Genomic DNA, 13,289 nt, shown 5'->3' with positions numbered 1-13,289 from the left:
CAGAAGCAAGCAGAAACTAAACCCTCTGCTCCCGAGAGGAAGCCGGCGGAAACTAAACCCCCTGCTACAGAGCAGAAGCAAGCGGAAACTAAACCCTCTGCTACAGAGCGGAAGCAAGTGGAAACTAAGCCCTCTGCTACCGAGAGGAAGCCGGCGGAAACTAAACCCTCTGCTACCGAGAGGAAGCAAGTGGAAACTAAACCCTCTGCTACCGAGAGGAAGCAAGCGGAAACTAAGCCCTCTGCTACCGAGCCAAAGTAGGAGCGCTGAAGTCACCCAGCCCTCCACAGCATTTGGCAGAGACTTGAGATCATGTTCACACGTACTCCCACTAGGCCACCACAGAGCTCCCATGCCCACGTGAGTGTAATCCCAAAGGCATGCCTCTAAGTAGGCAACACTTCTGCTTTCTCCTGTGGCCTTCTGGAAAAGTGGTGCAGGTTACACTTTTGCTTGCTCCACAAGGCTGCCCCAGGAGGTCGAGAAGGAAAAGGTCCCCAGGGAGACAGAGCAACAGCCACAAACCTGGTACTTGTTTTCAAGGAAGGGCTTCCTTAGAACCAGTGGGGCCTTAGGGAATCCTGGTGCATGGAGGGCGGGACTGATTGGGTCCTGCTAGATGGAGGAGATCCTGTTGGTTCACGAGATGAGGTGGGCTCGCGCCAATCAAGAACAAGCGTTAGAATTCTGCAGTCCTGGTGGTCAAGTCAGTTGAGAGCCGCCCTTGAACAGGTCAGGAGACACCAGGCTCTCTCTTGAGCTGGGCCTGTTCAGGGACTGCAGGAAAGGCTGGGCAGTAGGAAGCTGAGAACTTCTGGTAACAACTATGGCAAACCCGCTAAGACTCCTTTTTCGGCTCAAAGCAGCTCAGACTAAGGAGGATACGACCCCCAAAAAAGGGTTTCGACGATATCTGTTGGAACTGAAAGAAAGCAATAAAGAGTTCTGGATGTCGGGACATGCCGTCTCTAAGATTGTGACTTTGGTATACTGGATTGGAATCAAGGTGTTGTTGGGATGGGAAAGGTCCTCAGAAGTAGGGGAGAGTCCTTACAGCAGCTCAGCTCTCTCTATTTTTCCACCCAGGGTTGCCTCATCTCTTCACTACAGTACTTTGAAGCAATGCTCCCACATCCTGTCCTGGTCCTGGTCCTCAGTATGGAAGTGGCAATCTGCATATTCTTCATCTTCCTTAACACCTTTGCCATCAACAGATATATTCCCTTCGTCTTCTGGCCTATGACGGTGAGTAAAGACTTTGGGGAAGGCGATGTGAGTCACATTCTAACAACTGGAAAAAAGACAACCTCACCTCCTCTGCTGGTGCTCAGGCTGGGAAGCTGGGTTGGAGAGGGAAAGCCGGGCAGGAGATGCTCCCAGTTGGTAACTGTGTTGGATCAAAGAGAGAAGAGCCAGAGGCTTTGCTATTCTCAGCCATTTCTGATAATGCTGGCATATGTCTCATTGGGATATCATTCTAGGATCCAAAGAAAAAAATCAGACTCTACATAAGCTTGTACAGTAAAACAAAGCAAATGTCAATCATGTGGGAAAAAAAAGTGTCAGGTCTCTGAATAGAAAAAAATCTTCAGAAGCTTGGTTTACTTAAAACAGTCATCCTGTGGCTGAGGCTAAGCTGGGTAATCTGAGTGCTCTCTTCTCTGTAGCACAGGAGACATCAACAACCTCTAGTGAGACTGACTACATGTAAACTTCTTGTCATTGTGTCTTCGAACTCAGGACCTGAATTCCCTCCCATCACTTATGGAAATACTGAGTATACCCACCTAACTCTCTCCTAGGCAATGAATGTATCATGTTCCAACTCATCTTGTTCATTACAAACAACTGGCCCTTGGGGTCACCCAACTAGGACACAGCAAGGGGGAAAATGATTCAAATGTAATGGACTATGCTTCTGTTCGCCATAACCACCTATCTACCATGCCCTCTTGTTGAAAGCTTTTAGTGTCCAGGGATCTATGAGTCCTTGGGAAGACCACAAGTATAGAAGGAAAGGAGGAAAGAATGCAAAAGAGAACCTCTGGAAGCAGAATGAGCAGAAGACAAAGTAAAAGGATGAAGTCCATGCTCTCAGTGAAGGAGCTGAGGAGATTCCTTCAGCTTAGTAAAGCACAGACCACCAATCTGTGCAAGTCAGCCCTTCTCTATGGGCCCCAAAATAGTGTAGACAAGTAACCAATATTGCTTTAACTAAATAGTTGAGAAAGGAAAGAAAGAAGGTAGGAAGAAAGGAAGGAAGGAAGGAAAATGTGGGAAGCATGGAAGAATAGAGGGAGGAGAGAAGAAGGAGAAGAAAGAAGGGAGAATCAAGGGAGGGTACGAGGGTTCTAGAGATGGTGAGCAGGGTCAGTGATGATACAAACTGTAGACTTGCCGTAGACTCCTGAGGTACCGTCTCAGGAACTCGTGATATGGATTCTCAAATACTGTCTTTCAAATAAGACAGGTAAGGCCTGTCTTAGTGTGTGTGGGTTTCTAATGCTGAGACAAAACATCATAAACAAAGCAACTTGTGGAGGAAAGGGTTTATTCAGCTGATGCTTCCACATCACTGTTCATCATCAAGGGAAGTCAGGACAGGAACTCAAACAGGGCAGGGACCTGGAAGCAGGCACTGATGCAGAATCCATGGAGGAGCTTTACTTGATTGCTCTCTGCCCATGGCATTCTCAGCCTGCTTTTGTAAAGATCTAGGACTACCAGCCCAAGAATGGTACCACCTAAAATGGGCTGGGCACTTCCCCAATGATCACTGAGAACATGCCCTAGAGTTGGATCTTATGGAGCCATTTTCTCAATTGGGACTCTCTTCTCTGTTCCCTCCAGCTTGTGTCAAGTTGACATAAAACTAGCCAGGGCATAGCCTTAAGTAAGCCAATGCCAAAGCCAAGCAGAGACTTGGGAAATTAGAGCAGCACCTTGAGAATCCTGCATCTGGGAGAAGGATGGAGAAAGTACACAGAACACTGGGCCAACACAAAGAAGAAAGAATCATTGATCTCTACCTGATCTGTGGTGGTGAGCTTTCTCTTTGAAGAAAGCTAAATCGCTTCCCTTTCATAGATCTGGGCTCTTCATTTTGTTTTATTTTGTGTTGTGATTTGATTTTCAAGACAGAGTTTTCTCTGTGTAGTGCTGGCTGTTCTGGAACTCGCTTTGTAGATCAGAGTGGCTTGATCTCTTCCTCTGTCCATCTCTGCCTCCTAAGTAGTTTGGAATCTGAATTTTTGCTTCCCAGAGCCTAGAAAGCCCATGATTTGTGCTGATGATATTTGTTTTACATCCTTAGAACTCATAACAGAAGTGAAAGCAGGACCACAGCCAAAACACAAAGAGATTTGTGGTACACTTGACCTTTTAAAAGTTTCCCAAACTAAGAATTAAATTTGCTAAACATAGGAGGTGTTTGATAGAATATGTCTCTAATCCTACCACCCAAAATCAAGACAGAAAAAAATGAGTTCAAGGCTATCCTGAACTCATAGCAAAAGTTATGCATAACAATACTATCACACCTTTAAAAATATCAAGTACTGACGAAAAATATAGTCATATAGTTTTATGCAAAAATGCTTTTAAAATCTGTACATTTATCTCTGTTTTTTCAAATAAAGTAGTTGTTTAATTAGAAAATTATGCATAAAAATCAATGCAACAAGTTCAAAGATTAAAATTCTGACACTCCAAGATTATAGATGACCTGAGGGGTCCGAAAATAACCAATGTCGTTTAAATAACCAAAGACATAAAACAAGGCTGTGACACTGGGCAGTGGTAGGAGCACATGCCTTTAATCCCAGCACTGCAGATTCAGATGCATGCAGATCTCTGAATCTGAGGTCAGCCTGGACTAGAGAATGAATTCCAGGAGATCCAGGGATCCATAAAGAAACCCAGTTTTAAAAACAAGAACAAGAAAGGAAGGTTGAAAGCCAGCCTTAGGCACATAGCAAGTTTGAGCCTAGCCTGGACTACACTGGAATTGGTGGTGAAGGTATATGTCTAAGGTGTTTTTAGATGCTTGACCTTTTACCCAAGCCCACAGAAACTGCAAAGTAAGTAGTAGTCTCTATTTTCAAAGTGAAACAATTGAACAGAGACACCCACTTTCAAGACTGACAGCAGCTACAAGAGGGAAGGTTATCAGGACTTCAGTTATCCCTTGGGGTCTCCTTCGGTTACCCTTTGAGACTTTGTATATGAGGTTCAAGTAAAGGAGGATTTCAGTTACAAAGGGAGTAATTTGGGTGGATCTCCAGTTTGACTAATAGGCTTAAATTATATGTGAGCACTTGCTGACAGAGTATGTCCTTTCCCACAGTGCATCTGATTTTAATCATATGCAACCCCAATTGTGCATACTCATTAGATAAGAGATACAAGATTCTTCCTAAAGTTTTCTCTTGAACACTCAGTTTTGGCTTATTGCACATGCAACCAAAAAAGGTTTAGGCCAGATCAGCCCTTCTACCTTCCACATCCCTCTCCACAATACGGAATAAGTTTCAGTAGAAATTGTCTAAGTCATTATTAAGAAAGGAGAAACTTATTTTATTAGCACTTTGATGCAGAGGGTGGTTTGAGGTTGCTAACAAGTTTCTAGAGGTTTTGTTTAGACAGGACTATGTATGCATACTACATGCAAGTGAGTCTTAGAATGTTAAATGCATTGTTAAAAGAGGGATGTATGAGGCTAGAGGGAGATGAATCAGAGGTTAGCTCAGTGGTTAAGAACACAGGCTGAGCTTCCAGAGGACCAGGGTTCAAGTCCCAGCACATGGCAGTTCATAACCATATTTAATTCCATTTCCCAGTGATTGGAACTTTTCTGGACCATTTCATCAGGGTCCTTTTTCTGGACCCTGCAGGCACCATGCATGCACATGGTACACAGAAACACACATGGGCAAAACATGCATATAAAATAGAATAAAAAGTTAAAACAGAACAGGAATGTATACATAACCCAAATAAAGTTGTGTCCCAGTTGCTAAACTATTACCTATGCATGCCTGTCCCAATATTTGACCCTGTCTAAAAAGGAAAAATGAAGTCAAGTGTTTGTATGAATGAAATACCGAGATTAAAATAAAACAGGGAATTAAAGACATGGCAGAGACACTGGATCTGAGAATGTGGCTGTTGGTAGAATACTTGCCGAAATGTGCACACTTGTGGATTTGATACTCAGCACTGCTGGAACTGATTGTATGTTTCTATAATCTTAGTACTCATAAGCAGAAGCAACATCAAGTTCATCCTGATCTACACCATGATTTTGAGGCAAGTCAGGGAGACAAGAGAGCCTATCTCAAAGAAAACAATAAACAAAAAGAAAACAGGTAACCCCAAAACTAATGAAAAATGAAAAGAAATATCAACAGTGAGGGTTAAAAAATAATCAGCAGATTGGTGGCCCACACCTTTAATTCCAGAACTCAGGAAGGTAGAGGCAGATCAATCAGCCTGGTCTACATAGTGAGTCCCAGGACAACCAGATTCCACAGGAAGACAAGGAGACAAAAGTGGAGGAGGAGGAAGAGGAGGAAGAGTAGGAGGACCAGGAAGAGGAGAGGCAGGAGGAGGAGAAGAGGATAGAAAAAGAGGAGGAGAAGTAGGAAGAGATGGAGAAACAGGAGGAAATGGAGGAAGAGAAGGAGGAGAAAGGAGAGAAGGAGGAGGAAAGCAGGAGGAGGAGGAGGAGATAGAAAAAGAGGAGGGAGGAGGAGAAAAGGAGGAGGAAGAGAAGCAACAGGATGGGGAAAATGGAGAAGGAAGAAAGATAGAGAAGGAAGAGGAGGAATAGGCAGAGGAAAAGGAGGAGGAGGCAGAGGACAAGGAGGAGGAGAAGGAAGAGGAGAAGGACAAAGAGGAGAAAAGAACTGAAATCTAGGTCCTTGGGCAGGGATGAAAAATAAGATAGACAACCGAGAAAAACGAAAAGACAAAGAAAATGGTGCAAATATCAAAAGAAAAACAGAAGTTTAGAAGATCACAAGGGAAACATAAACTTTAATGCTAAAATATAGGAAAGTTGAAATTAATTTTTTACCAGAAAAAATATAACTTGGTCTGGAGAGATGGCTCAGTGGTTAAGAGCACTGATTGCTCTTCTAGAGGTCCTGAGTTCAAATCCCAGCAGCCACATGGTGGCTCACAACCAGCTGTCAAGGGATCTGATGCTCTCTTCTGATGTGTCTGAAGACAGCTACAGAGTATTTATATATAATAAATAAATAAATCTTTAAAAAATATAACTTACAAAAACAGCTCAATCACACACTTGAATAGGTGCACAGAAAAACGACTTATTTTAAAAATGTATATTTTCATCGGGTAACTTATTTGCTGCATTTAAGAGATTTGATCTGTTTGGGTGACTTGGGAGTGCACCATGAAGCAAGGCTTCTGCCTTATTATCCTAATCACTAACTAAATAATTTGTCAACACCATAACCCTGTTATTCTTTTATTAATTCACTCATCTTTCTCCCAGAAATTTGAAATGTTGTTTTTGTCAAATGCTGAAAGAATCCCACATGTAAGAATCACGTCCTGTCTTTCCATTCCAGTTCCTTGGTCTCCCTTTCCTCTAACTCCCTTTTTAAAGTGTGTATAATGTTCTAAATGAGAGGGGTTCCACCTCAAAGCAGATGTTAGAATAAAAATAAACACAGGTCTTCCTTACATGGAACACAGAATGTTCAATAAACTGTTCCACACCAATCAGGCAGCACATCAAAGAGCAACCACAAAAACCATAGCAGAGAAGCGTCATCCACGTCAGGGATGCAAATGTGATTTGTCCTCAAATCCTATCAATGCACTTCTACCCTGTTGTATTCACAGCAAAAATGTTGTAAGTTGCAGAATAACTATTTGGTAATGATCAATAATAACTCTTTAAAAAATCCTAACAAACTAGGCACCAAGGACACATCTGATCTTAATAAGAGTTGTGGAGCCAACATTGCATTTCTCAGTGAAGCCTTTCTTTGGAAATCCAGCAGATTCTGTCTCTAATTGAACTGAAATCTGAGTAAAATGTGATAAGAAAATGCAGGTGTGTGCAGACTGGGGCAGGGAACAAGGATTGCTCCCATGTACCAGGAGTCTGCAGAGAGAACACAGAGGAGCTGCAGCCACAGCTGCTCCAAATGAGTGATTCTGGGTCCCAGGGCCCAGACAGTGAGCTCCTGCCTGTAGCAGAGGACAGTGGGAAAATGAAACCTTCACACCAGGCAGAGTCTATCTCCTGTCTGAGAATAAACCTGCAGAGACAAGTTCAGCTTCATGACAAGATTATGAAATCTGGTGACTGGGTAGCAAGGGAAAACCTAAGGAGTTGGGAAAAGTCTGCTGCAATCCCAGATGTGAAGTTACTACTATGGAGATGACAGAAACAACTGTCAAGGGTGACCTCTCCTGCATGGACATGACTGAAGAGGCTGTCACACTCCTGAATTCATAACAGCTGTGGTTCTATGCACACGTGTGGCCCATGAACACCCTCCATGGAAGGTTCAGGGGCTGCTGGCCTGACCTAAAGATGTATGTGTAGTCACAGGATTGACGCAGACAGAAGAGACATTTTCTTCAGTGTGGAGCCACTGGTAAGAAGCCTTGCTTCCGTACACAAATCCCCACCCATGCTCCCAAAACAGCCATGGTGAAACTCACTGGGTCACACACGGAAGTGCACACACGCACACACACACACACACACACACACACACACACACACACACACACACACGGAGCAGGCGGGGACCGTTGGGAAGAGCAGAGTATCCAGAGTGGGAAGCACAAAGAGAAGGTGATAGAAGAGCCTGGAACCAGATTGAAATACTTCATATACATGTATGAAAATACCATGAAACTATAGTTCTGTATCACTAACATGAGAAATTTAAACATCACAAATAAAAGTGTTCGGAAGAATAGCATTTGGAAGAATGGATTTTCTTAATCAGATACCTGATTTGCCACAAAGCTTTGGTGGTAGATCAGGAATTAACTAATGGAATTGTTACAAATTGAATGTCTGCGTCCTCCACAAATTCATATCCTGAGACTGGGCCTTTGAGAGTGTCATGAGGAGGAAACAGAAAACTTAAGTTTGGGACCCTGGTCCAAAATGAGCATTGGCGTCATTACAAGAAGAGACAGAAGCATCTTCTCTGCCTGCTCCCCACCCACCTTCTCATCTCTCCAATGAAAGGTCATATGAAGACAGAGAGGGAAGGGCAGCTGCCTCCAGCCAGGGAGAGGACTCTCAGCAGAAACCAGATTTTCTGGTCCATTGATCTTAGTCCTCCTGCCCCATAACTCTAAGAAGATGAGCTTGTGTTGTTTGGATTGTGTTGTAGCATTTTATAATGGTATGCTGAACAGACCAATGCAGAAGTTAGCCAGAGAATCCAGACATCTATACATCCTGTGACTTGCATGTGACAGAGGTGGCAGTGAAGAAGACTAGGACAGGAGCTGGAGACATGGCTAAGCAGTTTAGAGCACTGGCTGCTCCTGCAGGGGAGCTGGGTTAGGATCCCAGCAGCCAAGCAGTGCCCAAGCTGCAGTGAGTCTAATTACTGTGACGCCAATGTCCTCTTCCAGTCTCCCTGGGCACTGAACAGATTAGTTACAAATACAGAGATACAGACAACATACTCACATGCATAAAATAAAAATAAAACTTAAAAGTCTTTCTTTTAAAGAAAACTTGTACAGAATATTCTATGAGAGAATGCTAGAGTATTGGCAGGGAGATTGTACATCCCACTAAAATTAAAAAGATGAAAATTTAGACTTTCTGGGAAAAAAAAACAAGTAATACAAAATGGGACATTTGGCACAAATACATAGAAATTTGGGACTTTTGTTTTGTTTTTTCTCCTCTTTATTATTTTATCACATATTCTTTGTTGGGAGAAGAAAGGTTGTATTCTGTAAGGGAAGGCCAAATTCCCAAGGAATGCAAAGAAAAAAGTTGATGGAGGAGCAAGCCATCGTGGAAGGTGGTCCAGGGTTGAGCCAGGGGTGGGGTGAAGAGAAAGCTGTAAGGCTCCCCGGTGATAAGTGAGAGAGAAAGAAACTCGAGTCAGCAACACTGCTCATGGAAGCCCCTGAGAGGAGGGAGCAGAAAGATGAGGGGAGAACCCAACAGAGATGCCATCAAAGTGGCCTGGCTATGCCTTTATTCACTCGATTCTTGATGGGCCTCTGACACCTGATTCTGTAGACAAGATGGTATCCCATGTCTCCTGAGGGCTGGGCCAGTTAAGTTTAGACTTTGTGCTCCACTCACAGAGGCTAGCAGCAGGGAGTCTCTGGCTGATCTGCCTGGTCAGAAGCACATTTGCCTTTATGTATTTCATGTTAAATGGTCAGAGAGAGGGAGGCATTTGAGAGTGGTTCCGTGGAGGAGACAGTGCTGTTTTCAGGGTGGATGGGACACGGCTTCTAAGACCATCTTTTCTTTCCCACTTTCAGGATATCTTCAACGGTGTGTTCTCCTGTGTGTTCCTCGTAGGCGCCATATTCTTTGCTGTGAAGGCTAGACGATCACTGCCAAAGCCCTACTTAACGGCTGTGGTAAGGAGTTTGCTGCTGAGCTGTTTATTTCCTCAAATCACTGAAACAAATCCTAGGGTGAGGGGCTGGGAGGGAGCTCATCCTGTAGAGTTCTTGTCTTCCTTGCTCTATGGCACTGCAAAAACCTACTGAGGTGCCTCAAGCTTATATGTAGTGTTGGCACCCAGAAGGTAGAAGCAGAGGACCAGAAGTTCAAAGCCATCCGTGGCTCAAAAGTGAGTTCAAGGACAGCCGGGTGTATATAAATTATGTCTCACATGATCAAATAAATAAAACTTACAGCCATAGCAAATTGATGAATTTAGTAAACGTTTTTATGATCAAGATACAGTTAAAAAAAAAAGATTATGATTTGGAAGTTAGTCAAGTTACTTGTCACCTGCATGTATGTCAGAAGAAGAAAAGCACAAATAAAGATGTGGCACCATTGGGCATGAAACCAGGGATGGCAGAAGTTGGGTCCAGGATGAGGAGGTCTGAAGGGTACACAGTGCGTCACCTCTGATAAAAGACAAGGGAGAGCAACTGTGCCTTCCTTCTAGGTACAAACCCAAAATAATGAGCAGCCGTTTGTTTTCCTAGGTCCTCATGGGAATTGCCGCACTCTCTTGTTTCTTCGACATTTTTCTTCAAATGAGACACTTCAGAGGTCTTAGGCTGAGGAAGTACGTAAAAAATTTTACATTTTAGAAGGTTGTGTTTCCATAGTTGACATGAAAGGTGCTTGCATTTCCATTGTGGGTGTCATTTCATCAATTTGACACGGATATACACCTGTGAAAGCATCCACCAGAGGCAGGATAATCAATACAGCCATCCATGGCAGACCCTCTTAGGTACGGCTGATTGCTCATATAACAGCTGTCCAGTGAGATGATGTCTCCTGGTGACATCTTAGTATCTGTTTTCTTATGATAGTTTGCACAAGAAAATCACTCAGTAATGCATTTCCCAGAGTGAGTCTGTTTGAGTGGCTCATGATTCGCATCCAAACCCCTAAGATATTCCTCATGGTCTCATTGCCAACTCCAGCCCCAGGGGTCCACTCATCTGCTTTCTGTAACTGTATTTTCTATAAAACTTAGTTCTGTTTTCCATATCTATACTTTTTGCTGTAACTGCAGATGAGCTTTTATTCTCTAGAATTTTCTAAAAATAGCTTAATATATACTCATTTTGTCATCTTCCATCCATCATAATTATTTTGAGAGTCATCTATGTCATATGACAATAGCATATCCATATTAATACTTCGTTCTTTTTGCTAACATTCTGTTGTGTGGATAGACCTGTTCCCCTGCCCTTCATGCCTGCGTGCACTTGCCTGTGTGTACATGAGTGTGTGCACCTGTATGTACATTTGTGTCCATGCATGCCTGTATGTTTCTGAGCATGTGTGTGGCCCTGTGTACATGTATGTAAGTGGTATGTGTATGCATGTGCATGTCCATGTGTTTCTGGGGATTAACAAAGGCCTCCACATGTGCTCAGTTAGTGACCTCTCATACCTCTCACTGAGCTACAAACCAGCTCCGATCACATGTTCTTTCCGTTCACTATGGGTATCATTCCGGTTGTTTCCAGACTTCAGCTGTTCACTAATTCTAATGGCAGTGCATTCAGTGAGAGGAATTACACAAAAATGCACATGGATTTATTTTTCTTCTGACAATATTTCTACCCACTGCCTCCCCCTCTTCCACTCCCACCCTCCCCTTCATCTTTCCCCTCATGGCAACATCCAACTGAAGTTTAATAGTAGATTGCAGATTAGTAAGAGTTAAGGAAATGTGAGGGAGCAGACGATGAAGAATTCTAGGCAGCCAGGATGCAGATGTTTCTGAGAAGTAGCAAGAAGCAGAAAGCAAACAAGCAGGCAGAAGAGAACAGGGTTTGTCTGGGGAGTTTACAGAAGACAACCTACATGTGCTTATAGGAGGACAGCAGAGCTGGCAGCAGAAGGCAGACTGGGAGGGAGAGGAGATCCTGGGGGGGGTGACAGGCCTGAGGAGCACAGGGAGTGGTCAGCTGCACTTGAAACAGGTCACTCAGTCCTCTAACCCACAAGCAGAGTCAGTTCCCACAAGGTAGCCATGTCTCTCATGTCTACAACGGCTGACAGAAATCTTACTGTTTTTGGACCTCATTTTGGAGCTAGGGATATGTGTAACTCACGGTACAGCACTCACATACCTGAGACCCTGGATCCAATCCCCAGTACCACACAGGCACACAGCTTCCTGTAGAGAGCCAACTGATTGTTTCTATATATTAAACTGGTATGATCAATGACTGAGTCTTTATTTTCTCCTTCTAGGTGATAACTGTGGCATCTATGACCTTTTTTTTTAAATCATCGCACAAGCCCCAGAACCATGCATTGTCATCACTGGGTTTGAAATGGTATTATTTCCTTTCTGATAGCCGTGTATGTGTGCAGACCTGGAACGATGAGGAGATAGCTCTTTTGGCCTTTTCTTGCAATTGCTGAACTTCAACCTTAAACCTTAAGTACCTTTCCTGTCATAATAAGACAACTTAGACAACTACTTGGTTCTCCTAAATCTTTTGAGGTGATCTCTGCTCACTTCTAAACAATCCATGTTGTCCTTGGGGAAGGCTCTCGGGGACTCAGGATCCCCACACAACGTAAAATTCTCTTTACTGTATTACCAGTAGGTGTGGCTGACCTTCCTCTTAACTATAAATATTATGAAATATAATCTGGTGGCTGGTGGGGGTACCTGGAGGACCCATGCCAAGGTGTACAACAAAGAAATAAACACCATGAAACAGTCCTGGTATAAGGGAGGTTTATTTGTGGGAATGGAGGGGTGTGAAGACCGGAGGAGAAGGCAGTGGCAGACAGAAGGGAGCAGAGAAGGGGCCAGAAATTGTGCTGGGGAGGGGGAGAAAGAGAGGGAGGAATAGGAGGGAGGGGGGGGAGAGAGAGGGGAGAGAGAGAGAGAGAGAGAGAGAGAGAGAGAGAGAGAGAGAGCTGCCTCTGCTGCTCCTGGCTCATACCTATTGGTAGTGCAGGTAATGACGCAAACTGTTGCTAGGTGGAATCAGAATCGCCTGCAAAATAACATTCCTTCCCTTTTTTAAATTAAAACGGGGAACTAGGAAGGGGTAATGGCAAAGCAGGAGTGAGGTCATCCTGTTCTTTAGACCATTTCCTCCTGACTTTGGGGTGAGTACTTTCTGTATTTAGGAACCCTAAGAAAATTGGGAGGTTGTTCAAGTCCTGGGAGAGCTGGCTCTTTTGCCACTGTCTCCAGGATCCGTAGAACCAGCTATGGCGGAGGAAGTGCAGTCTCAGCTGGAACCGGAACTGTCTGTGAGGCTAGCCTGGAGCACCTGTGGGTACCCAGCTACTTTAGAGCTTTCCTGGGTGCAGATTCTGAGTGAACACCTGGACTTTGGCAGGATGCTGAAACATATATACATATACATATTAGAGGCAAAAAATAAAGTTAAGTAGGTTAGGGAGAAGGTTTGTTCCCCCCCCCCCCCCCGCCCACACTCCCGTCCTCTTTTTGAAACCTTTAGGCCCATGGTCTTGGTAGTTGGGGTAGGGGAGTACCAAAACCAGGGAAAGGGGGAGGAACCCTACCCTCTGGAATAGACAACAAGCAGAAAACTTATGTTATTGGCAGGGGTACTTATCC

The 13,289-nt window shown here is 43.9% G+C and overlaps 1 protein-coding gene across 1 annotated transcript; it reads left to right on the top strand.

Annotated features, from left to right (window-relative positions):
• Positions 1-222: 222 nt before the first annotated feature.
• On the top strand, positions 223-12,353 carry LOC308436473 (CKLF-like MARVEL transmembrane domain-containing protein 2A). Its single transcript, XM_080937405.1, has 5 exons — positions 223-360; positions 1,087-1,245; positions 9,517-9,618; positions 10,201-10,283; positions 11,936-12,353. The coding sequence occupies exons 1-5, from the start codon at positions 313-315 to the stop codon at positions 11,937-11,939; spliced, it is 396 nt and encodes a 131-aa protein (XP_080793531.1). The 5' UTR covers positions 223-312; the 3' UTR covers positions 11,940-12,353.
• The last annotated feature ends 936 nt before the right edge of the window (positions 12,354-13,289 follow it).

Source organism: Micromys minutus (assembly GCF_963924665.1).
Source record: "Micromys minutus genome assembly, chromosome: 24".
NCBI lineage: Eukaryota > Metazoa > Chordata > Mammalia > Rodentia > Muridae > Micromys > Micromys minutus.
This window is presented reverse-complemented; position numbering and strand designations above follow the sequence as displayed.

Excerpts from the sequence above, each read along its gene's own strand:
- LOC308436473 (XM_080937405.1), top strand. The coding sequence starts at position 313 with ATGTTCACACGTACTCCCACTAGGCCACCACAGAGCTCCCATGCCCAC. Across the intron at positions 361-1,086 it reads CACAGAGCTCCCATGCCCAC|GGTTGCCTCATCTCTTCACT; the intron begins GTGAGTGTAATC and ends TTTTCCACCCAG. Across the intron at positions 1,246-9,516 it reads TCGTCTTCTGGCCTATGACG|GATATCTTCAACGGTGTGTT; the intron begins GTGAGTAAAGAC and ends TCCCACTTTCAG.